General features: G+C 44.2%; 2 protein-coding genes across 3 annotated transcripts in view; both read left to right on the forward strand.

Annotated features, from left to right (window-relative positions):
* The window catches only part of LOC126281633 (LIM domain only protein 3-like), a 1,631,617-nt gene that overhangs the window by 974,058 nt on the left and 632,104 nt on the right, over nucleotides 1-25,455 (forward strand). The gene's annotated exons all lie outside the window — the stretch shown is intronic.
* Nucleotides 1-25,455, forward strand: part of LOC126282306 (uncharacterized) — a 155,676-nt gene that overhangs the window by 115,138 nt on the left and 15,083 nt on the right. The window contains exon 4 of the mRNA XM_049981961.1: nucleotides 19,263-19,411. Within this exon, the coding sequence (XP_049837918.1) occupies nucleotides 19,263-19,411 (149 nt within the window). The remainder of the gene's footprint in view (nucleotides 1-19,262; nucleotides 19,412-25,455) is intronic.

The raw sequence follows: 25,455 nt of genomic DNA on the forward strand, positions 1-25,455 counted from the left end.
ACTTTTTTTTCTGTGGCTATATCAAGGACAGAGTCTTCGTCACACCAGTTGCTGACGTCGACGAACTGACGGCTAGGATACAAGCTGCTGTGGGTACGGTGACAGAACATATATTACGAAACACCTGGCGGGAACTACAATACCTCCTCTACATTCTACGAGCTACCAAGGGAGCACACGTTGAAGTTTACTAACGTAAGTGGTGTTAAGAAAACTAGTGATACTAACCTGTGTAACGGCATCAAATGTAAAATATTATGTCAAACTGTTATTCTGTAATAAATTGTTATAATCAGGCCAAGACTTTGTGCTCACCCTGTATTTCCTTCTGCGACACCCTTCCTAGCTCTCTAGTCTTCAGATTTTTCCGCATTATTTTCCGTTCAAATGATACGAAAAATGCTAGGGTTTTAATAACTCGCTTATAAAACAAACCTTCACACATGTTTTTTGTACTGAAATGTAAGTATTGACGTAAGTACAGAAATATGGCAAGCGAAAATCAAATACGTAAATAAACTGAATACAGTGTTTGTCATTCGAAAAAGAAATATTTCCTTTCCCTGTGTTTTGTGACACCCTATTGTAGAGCAGTCTACGGAGAAGTCTGTAGGAGAAGCTACAAACGAAAAGAAAAGAAAAACAGAACATGGCGCATCTGCAGCATTTTTGTTATGTAGAGAGATTTAACTGGCAGTAAAACAAAACACCAACTGAGATGAAAACAGAGATATGAGTCATTTACAACATCTACAAAAATTAAATGGGGCGTTCTAAAATAGAAAGTAATGAAAAATAAGCACTTATAAAAATCTAAAAGCCAGCCGCTGTGGCCGAGCTGTTCTAGGCGCTTCAGTCCGGAACCGGACGGCTGCTACGGTCGCAGGTTCGAATCCTGCCTCGGGCATGGCTGTGTGTGATGTCCTTAGGATAGTTAGGTTTAAGTAGTTCTAAGTTCTAGGGGACTGATGACCTCAGCAGTTACGTCCCGTAGTGCTCAGAGCCATTTGAACCATTTTGAACCTTAGTACAACGCAGCCGTAAGTAGACTGGCCTAACACTAACGAAAACAGGTATCAGTTAAGAATAAATATTACGGACTGTAGTCCAGACACACACTTACATGTGTAGAAGTTCTTCGAATTATGTGTTTCTTATATATACATTGACAATATCGAGTAGACTACACTCTTATGAATTCTAAGGGGAGCGAAAGATCATCAGCAACTTTTACAGAAAGCAAGCTGTAGCCACAGGACTCAGATGACATGAAATGGAGAAGTGGTGGTTGAGAATCGATTGGAGCAGGGTTTCAGCCTCTGTCCCTTGTTACTCGTAGTGTATTTGAGACAGGGAGACATTTAGGGAAAGACTGGAATCTCGGGAAGAGGAGATAACATCTTTGAAGTTCGCCGGAGGGATTGTAATGCTTCCTTAGACGGCAAAGCACTTGGAAGAGCAGTGGAATGGATTGTCGAATGTCTTGAAAAAGACATTATAAGGTGAATATCAACAAAAGTAAAATAAGGATAATGGTTTGTAGTCGAGTTACATCAGGAAATCGTGAATTAATTAAATTAGGAAATGAGACAGTAAACAACTGCTGGTGCTCTAAGTTCAGATGAAAGTGAAGACTGGGTATAGCAAACGAAACCTTTGTGAAGAAGATAAACTTATCATCCAAAGCAGCGTACAGGAATTAAAGTCCCCCGCCGCGTTTTTCTGTCTGTATGTTTATATGACGGCTAATCTCAGGATCTACGGTAGAGAGTTTGATACGGTATTCACTAATAGATGGAATGACTCACGAAGGAGGTTTGTTTAAGTCAGTGAATGTTACGAAAGGTCATCCGGCTGTTCTACCTTTGTGAAGATTTTTGTGTTTGTACGGCAGTGAACGAGAACGATAAATTGTTCAGACGAGGCGAAAGTAGAAGCTTTTGAAACATCTACATCTACATCCATACTCCGCAAGCCACCTGACGGTGTGTGGCGGAGGGTACCTTGAGTACCTCTATCGGTTCTCCCTTCTATTCCAGTCTCGTATTGTTCGTGGAAAGGAGGATTGTCAGTATGCCTCTGTGTGGGGTCTAATCTCTCTGATTTTATCCTCATGGTTTCTTCGCGAGATATACGTAGGAGGGATCAATATACTGCTTGACTCTTCGGTGAAGGTATGGCTCAAAATGGTTCAAATGGCTCTGAGCACTATGGGACTCAACTGCTGTGGTCAGCAGTCCCTAGAACATAGATCTACATAAACCTAACTAACCTAAGGACATCACACACATCCATGCCCGAGGCAGGATTCGAACCTGCGACCGTAGCAGTCGCACGGTTCCGGACTGCTCGCCTAGAATCGCGAGACCACCGCGGCCGGGGTGAAGGTATGTTCTCGAAACTTTAACGAAAGCCCGCACCGAGCTACTGAGAGATAAACTCCAGTGGAAGACTCTGCAGGAGAGACGATCATCTCCGTAACACTATCGCGATTACTAAACGTTCCTGTAATGAAGCGCGCTGCTCTCCGTTGGATCTTCTCTATCTCTTCTATCAACCCTACCTGGTACGGATCCCACACTGTTGAGCAGTATTCAAGCAGTGGGCGACCAAGCGTACTGTAACCTACTTCCTTTATTTTCGTATTGCATTTCCTTAGGATCTTCCAATGTATCTCAGTCCGGCATCTGCTTTACCGACGATCAATTTTATACGATCATTCCATTTTAAATCACTCCTAATGCGAACTCCCAGATAATTTATGGAATTAACTGCTTCCATTTGGTGACCTGCTATTTTGTAGCTAAATGATAAGGGATCTATCTTTCTATGTATTCGCAACACATTACGCTTGTCTACATTGAGATTCAATTGCCATTCCCTGCACTATGCGTCATTTCGCTGCAGATCCTCCTGGAATTTCAGTACAATTTTCCATTTTTACAACCTCTCGATATGCCACAGCATCATCCGCAAAAAGCCTCAGTGAACTTCCAATGTCATCCACAAGGTCATTTATGTATATTGTGAATAGTAACGGTCCTACGACACTCCCCTGCGGCATACCTGAAATCACTCTTACTTCGGAAGACTTCTCTCCAACCTAACGCTACGGAATAATGCTGAAGATTAAATGGGTAGATAGAATACCTAATGCACAGGTAAATCTGATCGAGGACACCGCAACACGGCTAAAAGAAAGGATCGGCCAGTAGGACACATCCCGAGGCATGGAAGAGCGTTAATTTGATAACGGAAGGAAACGTGCAGGGTAAAAATTGTAGAGGCAGACCGCAACTTCAACAGAGAAAGCACGTTCCAGTGCGTGTAGATTGCAGAAGCTACACAGAGCTAAAGAGGGTTACACATGATAGACTAGCGAGGTGAGCTGCGTCTTTGGAAACAAGACCAGAAGAACACAGCAGAAGGAATGAAGTCACAGATAACGCCTGCCTTGGTGCGCGGCTACCACAGTGCCAGATGGCAGATGGCGGCTGGCTGTGGTGCCCTGTGCAGTCTGCGGCCGGGGCGCGCCCGCTGGCCGCTCTTCACGCGCCGCCCACCAATGAGAATGCAATTAGCGCCGCGTGCGGCTGTGTGTGGAGCGCACGCACTGTGGCACACTGGCTGTGACGCGGCGTGACGTGACGTGACCGCGCATAGCGCCGGCCGCTCAGCACACACGCGGGCCGCCGCGATACCGGGCCCTGCCGCCTCGCCACGCCTCGCTGATTACCCGACGGCGCAGACAGCACGTCCTGCTGCCTACCAGATTAATCTTATTTGCTGCCTCCAATACCCTGGCTGCACGGGCCACATATCGACGTCTAACCGAGCGCTCAGAGCTTCTGCTACAGTGGGCAAAATGAAGCTGGCCCACAAAATATTTCCTGCACCTCAAGGTAGGCAACTCACATCGTGTGCACCTGGCGCAGTTGGGTTGCGTATTTTAAGGTGCGTGAAATATTTTGCGGGCCAGATTTATTCTGCCCAGCATATACTTTATTTAAGGTAACCAGATGTAGTGTCTGCAAGCGCACGAGAAGCTCTACTACAACATCGATACTCCGCGATTCATCTTACGGTGCTAATTTCCTGTTTTACTCGCACGACGGAAAAACGTCTGTCTATTTGCCTCTGTATGAAGCGTAATTTCTCGTGTCTTCGTCTTCTTTATGCGCAATGTATATTGGAGGGTACAGAATTGTTCTCCAGTCAGACTGAAATGCCGGTTCCCGAAATTTTCTCAGTGGTGTTCCTCGAAAAGAACATCGCTTTCCCTCCAGAGCTTCTGATTTGAATCTCCCGAAGCATTTCAGCAACACTAGCTTGTTTAACAACTCTAGCATCATGTCTCTGAATTGTGAACCACCTTTTCCCAAAATTCTCGCAATAAACCGAAGTCGACCATTCGCCCTTCCTACCACTATCCTCACATGCTCGTTCCATTTCATATCGCTTTGCAACGTTACGCCATAATATTTAAACGACGTGACTATGTCAAACAGGAGACAACTAATGCTGTATCCGTACATTACGGGTTTGTTTTTCTTACTGATCTGCATTAACGTACATTTTTATACATTTAGAGCTAACTGCTATCAACCACACCAACTAGAAATTTTGTCTAAGTCATGTTGTATCCTCCTGCAGTCAACTTCGAAACCTTACGGTAGACCACGGCATCATCAACAAACAACCGCAGATTGCAGGCCACAGTGAACCCCATTCCATGTATGTATATAGAGGGTAATAGCGGTCCTATCACCCTTCCCTGGGACACTACTGACGATAACCTTGTCTCCGATGAACACCCGCCATCTAGGATAACACACTTGCTTCTGTAACTTAATATGTCTTCGAGCTACTCACATATCCGTGAACCTCTTGCATATGTCCATACCTTCTATATCAGCCTGCTATGGGGCACCGTGTCAAATATTGTCCATGAATACAGAAATACAGAATATGCGTGTTGTCCTTCATCCATGTTCCCAGTACATCATATGAGAGAAGGATAAGCTGAGTTTCGCACGAGCGGTGCTTCCTAAAACCATGCTGATTGTTGGACATGAGTATTCTCGGTCTCAAGAAAATTTATAATATTCTAACGTTCAAGGATTCAGCAGCAAACCGATGTTAGTAATACTGATCAGTAATTTTGCCAGTCCTTTCTTTTGCTCTTCTTATAAAAAGGAGTCACGTGCGCTTTTCTCCAGTCGCTTGGGACTTTGCGCTGGACGAGATATTCACGATAAATGCAGTTAATGGAGAATCCGTTTTAGTTACTTTCTGTTATCACACTTTTAAAGGTTCAGATAATTTCGTTCACCAACGAAATTCTTCAGACTTGTCGAAGGTACAAAGGTTGAGAAGTAGGGAAACGTACTGCAGGGTTATAAGCATCATGCTCTACATGCAAAAAAATCTACCTCATTTGAGAACAGGTAGGGAGCAAACTTGGCGTTCGATGCCCTACGAACATGAGGTCATCAGACATGGACCGCAATCTCACGTTCTGATAGTGTGTGGAGTTCCCGTGGAACTTCTAAATTGCGGCCTTGTCGGTTGTTACTTTTCATCGACTATGCGAAATAGTAACAGGCATCTTCTATAGAATTAATATCGGGTGAATTTTCTCATTTTGACAATACCGAAGGAGCGATCTGCATTCCTTGTTAAAAAGAATTCAATAGCATAGATCGCATAAATATTTCTTTATTTAAGACAGCCGATTTCGACAGACTTTGCTGTAATCTTCAGTCCAAGAAAAGATTTTGCTATGAAACGTGTTCATTTTACGTTGGACCTCATGCAAGGTTGTCATGTGGTTAAAACTCAGAACATCAAAAAAAGTTTCTCGGAAGTAAAACATTTAAAAAATGATAAACCTTTTATGATGATCAAATTTTTATCCACCTAACAACCTGGCGCAAGGTCCGACGAAAATGAACAAATATGAAAACAAGAAGGTTTTTTTAATACTTGTAGATGACAGCGAAGTTCGTCAAAACCCGTTGTCTTACGTAAAGAAATAATTATGAGATCAAGGCTGTTGGCTTTTTTTTAGCAAGTAACAACGCCCCAGTCGAGTCGCTGTAGGGTGACACCGTGGGCGTCAAACCAGGAACGTGACTGTGAACACCCACAAAACTGTCTGGTCTGAAGTCGCTCTCCACTGTTTCATTGGCCTGTCGGTGCATCTAACGCCTCGTTTCATTTGAAAGGAGCGCCTGCAGTCCGCTGCTGTCCAGTTCCTGTGTCTTTCGACACAATGGGGACGTGCAGCTTCACACGACCTTTCCGAGGGAGCCGACTCCAAACGTACATTTCATGCAGCTTCCTTCGCAATGTTCGCTTGAAAGCTGGTTAAGAAGGATCTGCATTCACTGACAGCTGCAGTTGTTGTCACGTCTGAAACAGATTCTCGCTGACACGGTGTCACACTCGTCCGTGGTCCCCGTCAGTTTGTATCCTTTTACAACCACTGTTTTTACGCCGTTGTACGTGGTTAAGAGGTGGTACACGATTTATTTGTTGACACGCTGAAAAGTCTCCTTCGAAGCACGGACAAATCAGACAACTTCGTTCACAGTGTGGTTATCGGGAAGTCCGAACATGGTAGCTCCTTTCTATAATTTTGTCATATTTCCACTTCGACTTACCTTATTGTACTGATTACATAAATCCGACGTATATTTTGTTAAGGCTGCTCATTTTATTGTCTGTCGCTGTTTTCCGTCAAGGAGATGATGTGTTCCTGAGGAAGTTTTCTTTCCGACAAATTATCGACCAAAATAAGACGAAAGGCACGTGAGTGAAATTCTTCATTTCTCTTATCATTATTAATATCATGTTTTAAATAGTGCAAAGACCATAATTAAGTTGTATACAATTACTGACTTGAAAGGTATATACACAAAAAAAAGTTTTGCACCACCTCGGTTCCGAGAGTTCCGGAACCTGTACAGATATTGTAATAGAGATCAACATAGACAGCATTTCCATCCTATTTATTGCTCATGAAAACCGCACATTGGACGTTGTACTACCACACAGCGAGACAGTCAGAGGTGGTGGTCCAGATTGCTGTACACACCGGTACATCTAATACCGAGCAGAACGTCATCTTGCATTGATGCAGGCCTGCATTCATAGTGGTCACCGAGCGAGGTGGCGCAGTGGTTAGCACACTGGACTCGCATTCGGGAGGACGACGGTTCAATCTCGTCTCCGGCCATCCTGATTAAGGTTTTCCGTGATTTCCCTAAATCGCTTCAGGCAAATGCCGGGATGGTTCCTTTGAAAGGGCACGGCCGATTTCCTTCCCCACCCTTCCCTCAGCTGAGCTTGCGCTCCGTCTCTAATGACCTCGATATGGTTCACGTCTGGAGAACATTCTGGCCACTCTAGTCGAGCGATGTCGTTATCCTGAAGGAAGTCATTCACAATATGTGCACGATGGGGGCGCGAATTGTCGTCCACCAAGAATGCCTCGTCAATAAGCTGCCGATACGGTTGCACTATCGGTCGGGTGATGGTATTCACGTATCGTACAGCTGTTACGAGTAGGGGTCATCCACTGCAGTAGTAGGCCTTGGGCGGACGGAGCAAAGCATGTCATCGACAGTTCCTGTCTCTGTTTCTCCTCCTTGTCCGAAGAGCATCGCTTTGGTTCACTCCGAGACGACTGGACACTTCCCTTTTTGAGAGCCCTTCCTGGCACAAAGTAACAGCACGGACGCGATCGGACCGCGGTATTGGCCGTCTAGGCATAGTCGAACTACAGACAACACAGCCCGTTTACCTCCTTGCTGGTGGCATGACTGGAGCTGATGGGCTGTCGGACACCCTCCGTCTAACAGGCGCTGCTCATGTATGGTTCTTTAGATCTTTGGGCGGGTTTAGTGACATCTCTGAACGTCAAAGGGCCTGTGTCATACAATACCCACAGTCAACGTCTATCTTGAGGAGTTGTGGGAACTGGGGTGATGCAAAACTTCTTTTGATGTGTGTATCAAGTCTTTGTACAAGCCCTGTTATGCTCTGCATTCAGAATACATCGAAATTGCGCCTTTTGCACCATACACTCGTCTGTGCGTGTACAAGTATTGTGGTGTCAAAAGTACCTGAAAATAAATACTACGTTTACTTGAGGATAATAAATGAACTAAACAAATAAAATACACGAAATAATTTACCAAGGAATCCACAAATTTTTTGGTGTGCACATTTGTACTGTTCCTTAAAATTCGGCGTTATACTCACATTATTTAATATTTTTCCACATATCTAATTCTGTTTCCATGAGCTAGACAGAGAAATAATTCGAGACGACATGTGTACGTTTGTAAACTTGCAACGGAGATCTGCAGTACACTTCTTTCGGGCTGAAAGTCGTCATACCTAACTACGATACGACGGTGATGCCTCAAATTAAGAATCAACATATTTCTACAATACTGTGAAACTTTTAACCGTCCTTGTATAATCTCCCTCTCTCTAGCCCGCGTCTCTCTCTCTCTCTCTCTCTCTCTCTCTCTCTCTCTCTCTCTCTCTCTCTCTCTCTCCCCCCTCCTATCGTGCCAGAATCATATTTAGTGTGTGTGTGTGTGTGTATGTGTGTGTGTGTGTGTGTGTGTGTGTGTGTGTGTGTGTGTGTGTGTATGTGTGTTGCTCGCTTCCTTGTACTGTCTGCGTGCAGCCGTATTCGCCCAGCAGACGTAAAACTCCATATCTTGCATTGCGTCTCGTATCGTGTGCTGCTTTCATCCCACCTCCGCTTTTAAAACTTGTGTTGTTCATCCGAATGGCAAGATAGGGGCTCTAGCCTACGGAAGTCTGCGGTGCTGAAAGCGTCCATGGCACCATTATCGGTGGCGGGAAAATTGGAAAACGTATCTCAACCGTTCGCCGTCTCTGCGGAACAGAGAAGTTGCTGATGCAGGCCGCTCTGCTCGCACCTCTGTAAGACGTGAACCTACCTCGCCTGTCCTCAGATTCCCTTTACGTTTTGTGACTTCGGAGAAATGCCACTTGTAACTCTGGGAAACGTATAAATCTATTTATTTGAGCGGACACGAACTCCGCAACTCAGAAAAAGTTCAGAATGTGTCCACTTGTAGAGTCTTAGGAATTCCGCAACTTGCCTTTCAGTTACGAGAGCGCGCATATACACTATCCAACAAAAGTACTCGTACATCCTGCATAATGCCGAACTGACTATCGGATGTCGCCAGAGTACAACCAGCCAGAATAAAACTGTACTAGGAGTTCTGCTTTGTCAGTAGAGGTACAGCGACAGCAGAATGGATTAGTCAGGAGAGCGCGAACGTGGACTAGTCATTCGATTTCACTGGAGTAACATCTACATAATACTCCACAATCCACTTCATAATGTGCGGCGGAGGGTACTTTTGCTACAACTATCTAATCCCTGCAACCCTATTCGACTCGCTAATAGTGCGTGGGAAGAATGACTGTCGGTAAGTATCTAATTTCTCGAATTTCCTCCTTGTGGTGAATAAGCCAGATGTACGTGCGAGGAAGTAATATGTTGACCGACTTCTGCTGAAAAATGCAGTCTCAAAACTTCAATAGTAACTCTCTCCGTCATGCACAACGCCTCTCTTGTAACGTTTGCCAATGGATTGTGTTTAGCATCTCCGTAACGCTCTCTCGCCGGCTAAACCATCCCGTGACGAAACGCGCCGTTGGATCTTCTCTATCTCCTCTATCAGTCCTACCTCATAGGGATCCCAGATAGATGAACAATACTCAAGAACCAGGCGAACAAGCGCCTTATAAGCCACTTTTTTCTGTGGATGAGTTACATTTTCTTAAGATTCTTCCGATGTGTCTGGTGTCTGCTTTTCCCACTATCTGTTTTATATGGTCACTCCACCTAAGGTCGCTCTGGATAGTTACGGCAGACGCTGTCTCCATCTGTTTTTCATGAATAATGTATCTGTACAATAGAAGATTTCATTTTCTAATTGTGCGCAATATGTTTCTTTTATTTACGTTCTGGGCCAACTGCCAGAGCCCGCACCAGTCATTATTTCTCTGCAGGTTGCTCTGCAAAATTCTTACAATCTTCTGGCATTGCTACTTTGGTATACACAAATGTATCATCTGCGAATAGCCTTAAATAGCTTCAGACGCTTTGTACCAGAGGATTTATATACCGGGTGATCAAAAAGTCAGTATAAATTTGAAAACTGAATAAATCACTCAATAATGTAGGTAGAGAGGTAAAAATTGACACATATCGTTGGAATGACATGGGGTTTTATTAGAACAAAAAAAAATAGAAACGTTCCAAAAATGTCCGACAGATAGCGCTTCATCTGATCAGAATACAAATAATTAGCATGACAAAGCAAAGATGATGTTCTTTACAGGAAATGCTCAATATGTCCACCATCATTCCTCAACAATATCTGTAGTCGAGGAATAATGTGAACAGCACTGTAAAGCATGTTCGGAGTTATGGTGAGGCATTGGCGTCAGATGTTATCTTTCAGCATCCGTAGGGATGTCGGTCAATCACGATACACTTGCGGCTTTAGGTAACCTGAAAGCCAATAATCGCAGGGCTGAGGTCTGGGGACCTGGGAGGCAAAGCATGATGAAAGTGGCGGCTGAGCACACGATCACCACTAAACGACGTGGACAAGAGATCTTTCAAACCCCATAGCAATACTTAGTCTTTTTTTGGTTATAATAAAACCCCATGTCATTCCAAGCATGTGTGTCAATTTTTACCTCTCTATCTATATTATTCCGTGGTTTATTCAGTTTTCAAATTTATACTGACTTTTTGATCACCCTGTATATTGTAAACATCAACGGTCCTATCATACTTTCGTGCGGTACTCCGGATTTTACCTTTACATCCGTCGATTTTGTTCCGTTAAGAGCCACGTGTTGAGTTCTATCTGCAGGAAAGTTTAGAACTGAATCGCAAGTCTGTTTCGATCTCGTAATTTTTTCATTAAACGGTAATGCGGGACGGTGTCAGATGCCTTACTGATACCAAGGAACACAACATCAAACTGAGCGCCGTTGTCCACGGCCTTTTGGATCTCACGGAGAAACAGAGCGAGCCGAGTTTCGCAGGACTTTGTCTGCAGAATCCATGTTGATTTTTGTAGCACAATAATCTGGTAGCCAAGATCGCAGGAATTCTTTTTATTCCATGATTACCGGTTTCGATTAAACTAAAGCCGACATGATCGGATCTTAGGACACATACAGGTTACAACATTAAGGCAAACAATGGTGATATTAATAGTTGCCTATAACACGCAGGTTCAAATGGTTCAAATGGCTCTGAGCACTATGGAACTTAACATATTAGCTCATCAGTCCCCTAGAACGTAGAACTACTTAAACCTAACTAACGTAAGGACATCACACACATCCATGCCCGAGGCAGGATTCGAACCTGCGACCGTAGCCGTCCCGCGGTTCCGGACTGCGCGCCTAGAACCGCGAGATATAACACGCAGGCCTTACAAAATTGTTTGAGTACCACATAGGCGTCCAAGGGAGATGCCATAAATGTTAAGTGTCGCCATCACATACAAGCGCACGCTAAGTACGTAGAATACTGAAGTTCTTTATTATATGCTTTCTTTCTTTTAACCACTGCTTTGTCTCCATTATGTCATATAGGGTATTTGAGATAAGATTTACGTTTTTGCAAATGTAATACTTAGTTTAACACTGCTCCATTGTACAATATGGTAAACTAACGTGTTGTGAGGATTGAACTACCGCCTGTAGGTGCGGAAACTGGGTACTGGCGGTAAGGTAAGGGTATTTTTGGCCCAGTTGTGGAGTCCGGGTGCTGAATAGATCAAAGCTGCTCATGTGGCGTCAGCCGATTAATCTGGTGAGACATACAGGTTTGTTTCTGCGACAGAGCTGTACACGAGAAGCTCACCCGGTACACGCTAACAATAGTTCACTAGACTCAGATAATTCTCCCTGTAGTAGACTTATCGTGCCGTATTATTTCTCTGAAAACTAAAGGAAGCTGCAGTCTGAACAGTGTGGTCCACATCTATCGACGAAGAATCAGAATTTAGGTTGCATCCGTCAAAACTATGGTACTACTATTTACCATCGCAACTTTTCCTTACGTTTCGACAGCTGCAATATTTGAGGAAGAATTGCGTTGTTGTTTCCCGGAATGACGGAAGATGGAGGAAGGAGGATGCAGCGGAATAGCTAGGTACGTGAAAATTGCCACCGGCCACTCTTCCCTCTTAACCAGCTTAGATAAAATAACTGGATGGTGACAAAATTGGAAGTTAATTCTAAAAATGAAAAGTTTGAGGTGATCCCCATAAGAACAGGAATCTGTTAAACTTGAGTTACTCGATAAATCAGTGAAATGGTTGGTTCAAATGGAGGTCATCAGTCCCCTAGAACTTAGAACTACTTAAACCAAACTAACGTAAGGACATCACACACATCCATACCCGAAGCAGGATTCGAACCTGCGACCGTAGCGGTTGCGCGGTTCCAGACTGAAGCGCCTAGAATCGCTCGGCCACACCGGCCGGCAATCAGTGAAATCTGAAGGCCATAAATTCAGCTAAATACCTAGGAATCACTATCACGAACAACTTAAGTTGGAAAGAACACACAGAAAATGACGCGGGGAAAGTGAACCAAAGACAGCGTTTTATTTGCAGCAAACTAACTTAGAAGATGCAACAGATCTACTAAAGAGACTGCCTACAGCACCTTGTACCATTCTCTTTTGGTGTACTGCTGCGCGGTGTGGGATCCTACCCAGATAGGATTAACGAAGTACATTGAGAAAGTTCAAATGTTCAAATGTGTGTGAGTTACTAAGGGACCAAACTGCTGAGGTCATCGGTCCCTAGACTTACACACTACTTGAACTAACTTATGAACAACACACACACCCATGCCCGAGGCAGGACTCGAACCTCCGGCGGGAGGGACCGGGCAGTCCGTGACATGGCGCCTCAAACCGCACGGCCACTACACGCGGCCGAGAAAGTTCAAAGAAGAGCAACACGTTTCCTATTATCGGGAAACAGGGGAGAGAGTGTCACGGATATGATACAGAATTTTGGTAGACATCATTAAAACAAAGGCGTTTCTCGTTGCGGCGAGATCTTCTCATGAAATTTGAGTCACTAACTTTCTCCTCCGAAGACGAAAGCACCTACATGGTGAGAAACGATCGTCATAATAGTATAAAGGAAATAAGAGCTCGCACGGAAGCATATAGGTGATCGTTTTCTCCGTGCGCTGTTCAAGACTAGAGTAACAGAGAATAAGTGTGGTCCGATGAGCCCTCTGCCAGGCACTTAAATGTGATATGCAGAGTAGTCATGTAGATGTAGATCTGTAGTTACGGGAGTGAGATAAAAGTCGCGACAGTGTCCTCGTATTATTCCCCTAAGCCGTTTACGAGAGGAACTCTAAATATGGCTATCATTGCTCAAGTTCCGCACGCTGTGAGATTTCCGCCGAGCGTGGAGCGACTGACGTGCAACCGCCGCGCTTGGCACGTCCTCACAGTTACGACTTCTGGGCGGCTCTGCTCGCCTCGCGGCTGCATTTAGCGGAGCAGCGTCCCGCTGTTGGAGTTGGCAGCACTGACGCTTTCTTCGGGGCCGGAAGGCGACGGCGGGAAGAAGGAAGGCCCGAGAGGAGCGGAGGGGAGGAGAGATACTGTATTGACTACGGGATAAAACTCATTCGCTCTAAAAGCATTTGAGTGCCTTTCTATCCGGCCGGCGCGCGCTCTCTTACTCACATTGGGAATGAATACGGCTGTCTCTGTCGTACTAAAAGCACGGCTTCGCCCCCAGCTGCGGGGCTGGAGTGCCGCTGCCGCTGCTGGCTTTTATACGGGGAGAGGGCCCGCAGCCCGCCACAACAGGTGATCACAGCCGACGCGGCGAGACGGCGGCGGGCGCGCCACGCCGCAGCCGCAGCCACAGCGCAGCCACTTTCTTTCCTACCAATCCCCCATCCCCCAACCCCCTCCCCCCCTTTCCTCCTCACTTCACTCTCCACAAGCTCAAACGAGCTGCGGCCGCAGTCGTGACGTAATGCGGCTAGTCGGCCAGACACTGTGTGTTTGCACGGCTGCCACTCCGAGATTTCACTGCACCTCACAGCTTTTGCACTAGAAATTCTTATACACTGCCTGACAAAAGTTAAGAACCCGTGTAACTTCGCACACGTAAGCAACATAGGCTGGTATGTAAAATGTTGTAGTTCATTGTTATAGCTGGAACAGCCACCAGAGTGCATTAGTGTTGTTCGTCTTCAGCTTTGTTAGCAGGCCTGGTACGGGTTGAAAGATGCATTAAGGAGGGTAGGACGTCAAACGGGCCGTCTTGGAGCAGGAGAGACACCACAGGACATTTTAATTTCCACTGTCTATACTTTTACGAATAAATTCATAAAACTGTCAGCATGACCAAGGATGATTCAGGTTTCACAATCATAGCATTGAAATTTCAAAAACATAGCAATTTTTTTCACTTCTATTGGCTGCGTTTGTTGCTATAGGTAAACGTTTCTTCATAAGTAAGAGAGATTCTTCGATGAATTTTGCACAGCATACAAACCATACTTACAGCTGTATGAAACTCTAGAAATTATTTATTTTATGAAAAAATGAATGTGCTGTTATACATTAAACTTCATGTTTAGAAAAAAACTCAAATTTTATAGTTAATATCTCAATTTTTACCACAATTTTTTTATAGATTTCGAAAATTCTAGAGTTTCATACACTTGCATCGCAGAATCTCCCTTACTTACGAAGAAAAGTGTACCTATAGCAACAAATGCAGCCAATGGTAAGTGAAAAAAAGGTGGAATACAAATCTAAAAAAAATAAATTATTTTCTTATATTTTTGAACTTACACCACTAAAAGTATAAATCCTGGATCCTTTCTGGCCGACCGGTGTGGCCGTGCGGTTCTAGGCGCTACAGTCTGGAACCGAGCGACCGCTACGGTCGCAGGTTCGAATCCTGCCTTGGGCATGGCTGTGTGTGATGTCCTTACGTTAGTTAGATTTAATCAGTTCTAAGTTCTAGGGGACTGATGACCTCAGAAGTTAAGTCGCATAGTGCTCAGAGCCATTTGAACCAGCCAATCCTTTCTGGTCATTCTGACATAGTTTTATGAATTTATTTTTAAAAGTATAGACAGTGGAAATTAAAATGTCCTGTGGTGTCTCTCCTGCTCAAAGTCGTCCCGTTTGACGTCCTACCCCCCCTTATCAGCGTCAGTTTTCTGTGTAGGACACGGAGATGTCACGTACTCGTATTAGACAGCGTTATCAGCACCTGATATTTGATAGGTTTTTGTATGTCCATCCTTTTGCCTAGAGGTCTGAGGGAATATGGCCCGCTTCAGACCACCCTCTTAAGGCCTAAGTTGGTGCTCATGGGGTTATCATGATCCATGTGTACGTTGCATCAGTGGCCGGCAAAACTGGTTTATGAGGCTGTAACTGTCATGTCTCTCCAATTATCAACTGTCAACTGACAGCATGGACAGATAGTCTGTCTGTAACTGTGGTTCGTCTCTCCAACCACCAACTTGTGAACTGACAGTTATGTTGTCCGCTGATGCCTCGTATATATGGACTACGATGACCCCGTCAGCACCAACTAAGGCCTGAAGATGGTGCACTGAAGCACTGAAACTAATAGCTACACAGTTAATGACATCTCAAGAACTGCTTTAGATGTTCCATTTTCTTACGAGAATTTCAAAGGTGTTTCAGTGTGGGTTTATATTTGGCCGACTGGTCGAATCGTGCAATATCTACACTCCTGGAAATTGAAATAAGAACACCGTGAATTCATTGTCCCAGGAAGGTGAAACTTTATAGACACATTCCTGGGGTCAGATACATCACATGATCACACTGACAGAACCACAGGCACATAGACACAGGCAACAGAGCATGCACAATGTCGGCACTAGTACAGTGTATATCCACCTTTCGCAGCAATGCAGGCTGCTATTCTCCCATGGAGACGATCGTAGAGATGCTGGATGTAGTCCTGTGGAACGGCTTGCCATGCCATTTCCACCTGGCGCCTCAGTTGGACCAGCGTTCGTGCTGGACGTGCAGACCGAGTGAGACGACGCTTCATCCAGTCCCAAACATGCTCAATGGGGGACAGATCCGGAGATCTTGCTGGCCAGGGTAGTTGACTTACACCTTCTAGAGCACGTTGGGTGGCACGGGATACATGCAGACGTGCATTGTCCTGTTGGAACAGCAAGTTCCCTTCCCGGTCTAGGAATGGTAGAACTATGGGTTCGATGACCTAGTTTTGTAATAAATGAAATAACCCCGCATACTCTTTCAACCCTTGAAATTTAATTTCGTTTCCTCCTATTCTTCTTCGTGCATCTTATATGCAGGCACGTATTTATGACAAACATTTGCATTTGATTTGGAAGGATCTGATTGTGTCAGCACGTGGCATATCCGTAAAGCAAGAGTCGTTTCTTGAAGTGTAAACTGAAACAGCTGAGCAAAGTAGGAGCATTGTAGCGCCGTCTGTTGATTGGTTGCGAAGCTGCAGAAGTCATTGCTTGATTCGGTAATGTTTTAACTCTGAGTGCAAGCAAACGGCAATGGCTTCGAAAAGCGTTCTCCTAACCAGTTGCGAAGTGCGTGGTGTAATTCAGTTTTTGCGTGCACAAGGATCTCCAGCTGGTCAGTTTGATCATGTGTGATGTGTCATTTGTGGGATTACAGTAATGAGAGGGAGAGAAAGTATAAGACAGAATACACAGTGGAATCGATACTTTGCAAATCGCCGTACAGATGTTCGACTCTAATTGCTGGTTAAGTCACTTCGAGGTGATAGGGAGGGAAGCATATTCCAGCAGCATCATGGCTAGTGCAACTACCGACCAAAGTGCTGCGTATCCTCCTGTTGTGGAGTCTTAGGACATATTCCGCGCTCTAACGTAATGAGATATCGCGAACTGAATGCCTTCCTAGGAGCCTACCAACACGTATTCCCACTGCGTCGTTCGTGTAAAACCCGATTCGTGCTTTCGCAGAAGATATTCCAAAACCGATGGATGAAGGCAATTGGAGAGATATGTTATTTTTTGACTTGCGAAGAGAATGTGATTCAGTACCACCCTCACGCTTATTATTGTAAATAAAATCGTTGGGGTATCAACCACAATTTGTGATTGGATCGTAAATTTATTGGTGGGGAGGACGCATTTTGAAAGGAGAAACATAACAGATGTAAAAGTAATATCAGGCGTTCCACAGGGAAAAGTGTTTGGAACAGTGCTGTTCGTGTTGTATGTTAATGACTTGGCAGACAATATTAATAACAGTCCCATACAGCCCCGTAGCTGGCTGCAACAATATTCAGGCAGGTCTTGATAAGATTTGAGCCGTGTAAAGGTTGTCATTGTACAGATATGTGCTGTTAGTCTTCACAAAACGGAAGAAACGTAACGTAGCATCATGTGACTACACTATCAGTTGGACACACCTGGAATCACATGAGTCAAACAAATACTTAAGTATAACAATTTGTAGGGTTACGAAATCGAATGAACACACAGCAGGCGAACGCCTTTGGTGCATTGGAGTATACCAGAAAAATGCAGTCAGACTGCAAAGGAAATTGCTTATAAAACCGTAGTACGACCCTTCCTAGAATATTATTCAGTTATGTGGGATCCATACCAAACAGTACTGGCAGGGGATAGTGAGCGTGCACCAAGAAGTGCACTACAAATGGTCATAGGTTTGTTTGACTCATGGGAGAGCTTTAGAAAGACCTTGAAATAATTGAGCTGGCAGAGTTTTCAATATTGAAGCAAACTAACCCTTGAAACGGTACTGAGAACTTTATGCACAGGTTTTCGAACGTGTGATTCTCGTCTTTATTTCCCGTTTTCCCCACGCACTTCACAATGCTGACACTTTAATTCATAAACTTCCACTTTTCCTATTCAGTTCTCCCTTGTAAGTCTCATGCTTCAGCTTGTGCTCCTGTTTTTTGTCTGCCTCAAACGTAATTTTCATCCCTTCTTATGAAATAAAGTGTCACGATTGTGAAATGAAATACATGTGGTAAATAGGAAGAAACTTTGAGGTTTAAAGGACATAATAATAAAAACCTCAAGAATAATCACCATACATTGGCTAACATCGCACATAGGATGAGGATTTTGCACTTTGAGCATAAACAGTGGTTGTTCCGAAATTTAGAGGAAGTGGAAGTTTTTTGTGCTTTAAGAAAGGAATGCATTAACATGCTACAAAAAAAGACAGAAGTGTCCAAGTTGCTATCTGGGCTCAGCGATGTCCTCCTTGGAAGCAGCCACCAACTTATTCGATTTAGTGGTGTTACGTTTTCTGTTGGACAGACTATATGTATGCTCAGATTTCAACATAGGTCTAATATTCATTTTTAAAATTTTCTACTTTGGGATCTGTGTGATACATTTTGCAGGAAAGTACTATCTTTGGTACGTGAAAGCAGCTTCCTTTAGTTCACAACTGTACTTTGAGAGTATGACATGTGAACATGAGATGTTTGTTTTACTTTCGACCGTTCGACCATGAGTAATGGCATAGAAGCTTTAAGGTTAGTTGTACCACAGGGCGATATAAAAAAAATTCATATGGTTGTCAGTACGTGTAGTATTGCAATCTATTGATTCGTTTTCTTGTTTTATAGTACTTGATGATGGGAGAACATAGACAGAAAACATGTCGTTGTAAAATATGACACGTTTGACAACTGGTGTATAGCATTAGCAGTAACATTAAATAAGACAGTTGCACAATGGCTTCACAACAGGTATTCCATGAAAACCTACTTACAAAGCTTCAGGAACCAGCTTTGAGAGAGGAATCTAAGAATGTACTACAAACCATTAGCACGAGGGTAAGATTGGACTAACTGCACCACTCACAGAAACGTTTAAACAATGATTTTTTCTACGCTCCACATGTGGATGGAACAGGGGAAAGCTCCAAATAACTGGGGTAGTGGAAAGTACCCTCTGTTATGCACCACACAGCCCAGGACTTCGCTGAAGAGTGCAGGTGCAGCTGTGCACACTGTGGTGTTGGAACCGAGCGCCGGCTTGAGGACAGCTGTGCCTTCTGAGGCGAGGCCCGCTTTGTGTGCGCTCGCACGTCTTGTGGGGCTGCGAGTGGTGTCGTGTGTTGTGCCTACCTGCAGGCGCCGCGGCCAGCACAACTGGCCGCTTCTCTCGCGGGCAGCGCGGGTCCAGCTCGGCGTGGCGACACGGCGACACGCGAAGGCTCTCAGCCGGCGGCGGCCCGCGACGCAAAGCGGATCAGCTGCAGCTGCAGCGGCGACACAGCTCCGTAATTAGCGCCTCTTCCGAGCCATTAGGCGCACCTGCTAGCAAAACGCTGTCCAGCCAGCCGACACTCTGCAGCGAGGCTCAAACCGCGGCCGCACACGTCTCATTCCGCGGTGTTCCGAAATCACTCGCAGCAGTGGGACCTCACCAGTCTGTTTCCAGCTGCACGCTCGAACCGCTACAGTTTTAAAAACGCACGCACGCAGTCTGAAAGCATCTACACTGATGGGCATAAATGAGCACCTACTTCATACTGGATTGGTGACGGTATAGCAACGATTCTGTGTGGTATGGTTTCCCCAAGTCGCATGATTTCAGAGATGTGTTTGTTAACGTTCAGGTTACTTGAATAGTCGATCGATAATGCACAAAGCGCTAGCCTTTACCTTCAACAAATTTTCGCTTCTCGAACTTCGTTTTAATTGTGATACTGACTCATACTCAGTTATACAGGGTGTTACAAAAAGGTACGGACAAACTTTCAGGAAACATTCCTCACACACAAATAAAGAAAAAATGTTATGTGGACATGTGTCCGGAAACACCTGAATGGTCAAAGCAAAACTTAGTACCAAGAGAAATGCGTGTTCTGCGTACAGCCAGTACTCTGTGTTACCGATACACTCAAGTCGTAAACGGTATATAAAAAATTCGTCGTTCACAGTTCAGTGTAGTCGGAAGGTTCACTTATTACTTACGTCTTCATAGCCCCAATTTTGATGAGATGTTGCTCTGATATCGTCCCTTCCAAAAATTTTCCGAAGAAGGTGTGCATTTGGGGCAGAGTCAGTAACTTACAATGACTTATGGAGATGATAAATCATTCTTTAAAATGTCTTTTGTGAATGACTAGCTTTGCACGGGTAGCACTAAATATCTACATCCGAACGACTTGTTTAAACTATATAGAGAAGAGCGAGATAATGCTTGAGGCTTAGATCATAGTTACATCACGTCTCGCTTTTGGCAGGAAGAGCGAGGTAAGGCAAGTCTGTTCTCTCTATCCTCACTGGATACTTAAGCCCTCGTAATTCTCAATTTTTTAGCCATGCTAGTGTATTAAGAATAAGTCGACCGTTCTGTAGACATTTTATTTCTGAAGAAAATGAAATCAAAGTCTAATTGATAGACAACCAAACTGCAAACGAAACTCAACAAAGTTTTTCGTAGCGAAGAAGCCAAATGCAAATAAAACATGTGGAAAGAAGTAAAGCAGTTTCGTTATCTTTCTAATTTACGAAGCGAAATCAGTAAATCCATCTATCATAGCTAAATAAATTCATCACTTGTTTATATTTATAAAGATAATTCTTTCCCTGATATAAACTTCCGACAAATTCTTCTGTCACTGATTGCCAGATTAAAAGCTGACAGTGCCACCTGTTGGTTCTTTGGTGTACTACACATCGGTCATCGTGTCACTGAGATAAACGCCCGAACTACTAAATTGTGCAGTGCTCTAAAACTTTAAATAGACATGTTTTTTGCTCTATTCATCATGAAACAACGCCTGTATATTGCCCCAAGCTACGCTCTAGTTGCCTGTGAAACTCCCATGAAAAATCTTCTAGTACTTTTTGAGGTTAGTGTGTTCAAGCAGACATGGAAATTTTTCAGAAATAGTCTTACTATGTTCTGTTACACTTCGTACACGACCTACAAAGAGTTTTGTCAAATACTTTCAATGTACACACCCAACAGATTTACACTTCCATTCTTAGTATTGATTGAGCCGTGCTGCGGCTTGCGTTGGTGCTGTTGTAGGTTTCTGGCCTTTGTTGGGGCCAGACTGTGTCGTTTAGCTGACATGGTTGCGGTTGTTCGTATTCTTCTTCTGTTGACTGGCGCCACTTGGTTTCGGAAGTGTTGCCTGTCTGCTAGTGGCAGCAGCGGCGTTATCGATATGTAGTAACTGTGGCCTTATCTTTGGGGTGATATTGCTCTTCCGGGTCGTGTAAGTGAGCAGCTCAGTTGGGAACTCCGGAGAAGCCAAGAGGGCAGCGCGTGAACACGCCGGGACCGCTGGCGGCACGCATGCGCTGCGGGATGGAAGGACTGTGGTCGCAAGCAGTGAAGCCTCCACCATTGTGAGATCTCGCGATTCTCCACTGACTTGGGTTCGTGTTGCTGCTCGTAGTGTCACAGAGACGAAGAGCAGTGAGTGGAGTACTTGGAGAAGGTGGATCTAATTAGCTTTCCTCGACTTCTTGTTACTAATTGCTGCATTCTATGTGTTACTATTTGTTACGTTCAACCAGCGGTATTTTTCCTGCCTGGTGGCCGCTAACGCCCCAGTGACCTGCTCTTGAGGTTAGAGTATGTAACGGCAGTGCACGTTTCCTCGCCTTGCCGCTGCTGTCCGGTAAGGTGAGTGGTTTTGACAGTTTCCTTGATTTGTAGGTCGGTTGGTGTTTCTCCTACTCTGGTATTAGTGGTTCCTTTCTCCTTTCGCACGCTCTAAACAACGTTCTGAGGACGTAGTGCTGACAGCCGGTTCCGGCTTTGGCGCGGTGTGTTCCATCGTTGCATTGGTTATCGGACGTTAGGTAGCTTCAGCAGATTATCATTAGTCATTCATTTGACTGTATCTAGTCTGAGTTACCATCTTGTGAAGTGACTGCAACTCTTGGCTGCCTTTCCCATCCCTCGCGAAAGTGTTTGTGCCTGACTTCCTGAGTGGTCGATTCCTGGAGCACCGTCTGTGACTAGCCATTGTGTTTTATTATTGTGTTATTTTATTATTATATTGCCAAGCTACTATTATTTGTCTCACGAGTTCGGTGATTAATTGCTTGTCCTTTTGGATTAACCTTGTTATCTGCTGTGTTATTGTATGTTTCTAATTTTTTAACGTAATTGCCGTTCTTGGCGTCACAGCAAGTCTAAACGGTTGTCCTACCAAGTTAACTATCATTTTGTCTCACTTGTTTGGTGATCAGTTGCCTGACTTTTAAATTAACTTTCTGTTATTGCCTTGCTGTTTGACAGTATGATTGTTAAATTTTTTTAATAATCGCCATCCTTGGCGTTAAAGGTGTTCAGCCGTTACTGTCGCTACTTGTCTTAAAATTCTAATGTGGCAATTGTATTTTAGCAGTTACCGTTTAAGACCTTGGTGATTTGCTTCCAATATTTTAATAACTGTAGTTTACGAGTTGCAACAAGTTAAACAGTTCTTAATTTATTGCCATTAATGCCTTCATCCTTGAGAGTCGTTACTTGTCTTAAAATTTTAACTCGGCTATTGTATTTTTGTAGCGAGCTTAAGACCTTGGTCACTTGTCTTTTATATTTTAATAATAGTAATTTTACGTTGTATCAAGTTTAATCAATTCTTAATTTATTGCCATTAAGGCCTTCAGCCGTGAAACAATTCTTAAATTATTGCCGTTATTTTAATTTGTTCCCGTGTTCGATTCCCGGCGGGGTCAGGGATTTTCTCTGCCTCGTGATGGCTGGGTGTTGTGTGCTGTCCTTAGGTTAGTTAGGTTTAAGTAGTTCTAAGTTCTAGGGGACTGATGACCACAGATGTTAAGTCTCATAGTGCTCGGAGCCATTTGAACCATTTCTTTAATTTGTTGTTGATTTTAAATAAATTGTGTGTGGTTAAAAGAAAAGCCAACCAATAGTAACTGATTACGGCCCCGTTCACAATCGTAACCGAATCCTGCCTTCCTTGACCACCAGGTCTCATTGATGTTTTTTCATAAACATTGTGAGGTGTCAGGTCAGAGGGGTGTTCTGAACACAATTTCGACACAAAGCAGCTCAATTGGCTGTGGAGTGGAAGGGGTAGGCTAGCAATAGAACAGTGCATCACCATTCACTAGACACATTTATTGAACACATAAGTCAAGTATTACGCAAAAGGAACAATCAGTACAAATTACAAAATAAATTCTTTTCCTTTAAGTCACTCAAACATTTAACCAGGCAAATAACAATCATTTAACGGAAAGCCTTTTAAGAAAGCAAGATCAGAAAATCTTGAATGATGAGTTAAAATCATATTTGAATAGGCTCTGGCCGAGCACATATTTTAAAACGAAATACTTCCTTTAAGGAACCAACGATCAAAATTACATAATCGTCAACAGCCATACTACATCCAAGACGTTTACGATTAAACACTAATATATAACATCAGAGAGCTGCAGCCCCAAGTTTTAAGCCGCACGTTTCAGATGGACTGCACTGCAACGGTAAAATACAAGTCCCTCAGAGGATCTCCCCACATAGCAAGTTATTGTCGCAATCGACAAAATATCAGCATCATTCCATGTACAGACCTAAAACAAACTGAAAGCTCTCTTAAGTTTGGTACAGTTAATTCCCTTTCAACATAACATACATCACAAGTCTAGCCCTAGGACGTCACCGACACCCCGCAATTTAGCACGCGAAAAACTACAGCGATGCACTCATCATGTATCGTTACACAATCCAAGAACAGAGAGCCGGCTTCCCATTAAACCACGCGCAGCGTGCGGGTTTGCGGGATGCTGATCTCGCCCTTCAGCTCAACACCTGTTCAAATACTAGTCAGCCTACAATCTTGAACCACCACACACATTCCTTCAGTTACTGCATAGAAAGCCAACGTGATAGGCAAACAGACCAGCACACGATGAAAGCTTAAGCAATTTCCTTAGTAGACAACCCTTATGAATAGTAGCAGTAATTATTTTCTTTTACGTGAGCACACCCACAATCAAAAGACAGACAACGCCAATCATAAGAACAGTAGCACATAGAAGAGTAGCAATGGTAACTTATGCTTAGATTGGTTACAAATCAGCGCGTGATTTAACACACCAGAGAACAGTCTTTACAACATCACCATCAATACAATAGCAATTTACTCACACGTGTACTCTCCCAAGATTTCGATTCGCAAAGCCATAGACAAAACGTGGGGAGCGTATCACTTGACCAACATGATGGTGCTCCCTCAGTTACCCCAAAAAACTGACTCACTTAGTTGCACAGCAAAGATCCAGACCTGATGAAACCACCACAGTTATTACCTCTAAATTGTCACAGCACAAGTGAGACTCACAAATGTAATTTTACATCACCAGTTCCCGTATAGTCAATACAAGCGCCTGATTTTCACCCGTTTATAACGGCAGGCAGCAGCATCGTACGGAAAAGAGCGTACACACAAGCTCTTACTAATTCTCTTCTCCGTAAGCAGCCAGCGCACCTCTCGGGAACCACTGGGACATCCAATGCAAAAATCGTTGCTCCTTCACACAAATTACAGGACGCCCGCTTTCCGCTGCTTGCTACGGCGCCTCCCGTTCAGAGCCAACTTGTATATCTCCATGCGATAGGTCCGGTCCCACACTCGCTGCGTCAACCCGACAACAGTCTTCCACCACGTCCCGAAGCACACCCACCACAGGACCTCGCCTCGTTACTCCACGCGTAGGCCGCAGAGGGCGCTGTTTACAGCCCTGACCGTGGTAGGAAAGATAAACCACCAGAGTGGCCTATCGATATGAGCCACCACGGCTCACAATGTAGCTTATGTAAATGTAATTCTAAACCATCGCTACATCTTTAAGAGCAGTTAATAAAAAGTCTGGGCTAGGATTTGCGAGCTGAAACAGCCCTTACTTCGGGACGGAGGCCCTGGAACGCCAGCGGACCCGCCGCCCACGCTGCACCACCTAGCGCAGGGGGGCGCCGCCGACGACGCACTGCTGGCTGCCACTGCCCTCCCGTCCCGAACCTCGCCCGCACTCACTGCCCAGCATCTGCGCCTCGCAGCCTCCTCGCTGCTCCTGCCGCACAAAACCCATTCTCGTGTCCCTTTCACCACTCGCTTCCCTTCCCTAAAAAGTGCTCGCAGTGATCGTCCTTCACCATACTTTACGTTAAGAATTTAGATCCTGCATGCTTCAGTAATTTACTAATTACTTTCTTTCTGTAAAAAAAATAATAATCTTATTTGCTAATAAATATAACAGTATAAGAGTTTAAATAACAATATAAATTTTCACAATGAATGTTTTACTGCAGTGTAAGTGAGCACTGATA

The sequence above is a fragment of the Schistocerca gregaria genome, chromosome 7 (assembly GCF_023897955.1).
Source record: "Schistocerca gregaria isolate iqSchGreg1 chromosome 7, iqSchGreg1.2, whole genome shotgun sequence".
Taxonomy (NCBI): domain Eukaryota; kingdom Metazoa; phylum Arthropoda; class Insecta; order Orthoptera; family Acrididae; genus Schistocerca; species Schistocerca gregaria.